The sequence below is a fragment of the Cyprinodon variegatus genome, unplaced genomic scaffold (genome assembly GCF_000732505.1).
Source record: "Cyprinodon variegatus isolate N-32 unplaced genomic scaffold, C_variegatus-1.0 Scaffold6613, whole genome shotgun sequence".
NCBI lineage: Eukaryota > Metazoa > Chordata > Actinopteri > Cyprinodontiformes > Cyprinodontidae > Cyprinodon > Cyprinodon variegatus.
The window spans coordinates 691-1,373 of NW_015157066.1; the positions used below are offsets into that span (position 1 = coordinate 691).

The 683-nt window shown below is 46.9% G+C and overlaps 1 protein-coding gene across 1 annotated transcript; it reads left to right on the forward strand.

The window, feature by feature from the left end:
• Positions 1-229: 229 nt before the first annotated feature.
• Positions 230-678, forward strand: LOC107081545 (transcription factor HES-5-like; the record flags this gene model as incomplete). Its single annotated transcript, XM_015369708.1, has 2 exons — positions 230-337; positions 454-678. Coding segments are annotated over exons 1-2 (288 nt in total), but the record flags the coding sequence as incomplete, so codon positions are not given.
• Between the last annotated feature and the right edge of the window lie 5 nt (positions 679-683).

A 683-nucleotide genomic window follows, 5' to 3' on the forward strand; every position in this document is an offset into this window, starting at 1 on the left:
CCCAGATTCAAACAGTGCATTGTGCGTCCTCCCCCCCTTCAGTGCTCCTGTGGCTCCCCTGAGATCAAACTATTATCCTCAAGGCAATAATACCATTCAGTGGTTTGCATCCTTTATTGTCTCGTTGCTCTCTCTGATTGGCCAAGACTGTGAGAAACTCAAGGCAAAGCAAGACCCACACATTCATATGCAGATGTGGGGCTATATAAAGCAGGGCTGCAGACAGCACACTTCAGATTCTCGCTACAGAGACCCCAACAGCAGAGCTCCAGCAATGGCTCCTACAATCTCAGCAGCAATAACCAACTCTCAAGAACACTTGCCTCTGAATCACAAGGTAAATATAAAATCGTCAAAGATATAATATTAATGAACATTATTAGTGATCATTATTGCCATTGCTGCATTGCAGAACAGGATCACTAATGAGGTTGTTTTGTTTTGTTTCTGCAGCTCAGAAAGCCTCTGGTGGAAAAGCTACGCAGAGAGCGCATCAACAGCAGCATCGAGCAGCTCAAGACTCTCCTGGGTCCAGAGTTCCTCAAACAGCAGCCAGACTCCAAGCTGGAGAAAGCTGACATCCTGGAGATGACAGTCTGCTTCCTGAGACGACTGCGGCAACAACAGCAGCATCCATCTGTGGACTCAGTAGCTGTTGATCAAGGCTACTCCAGATGTGTTCA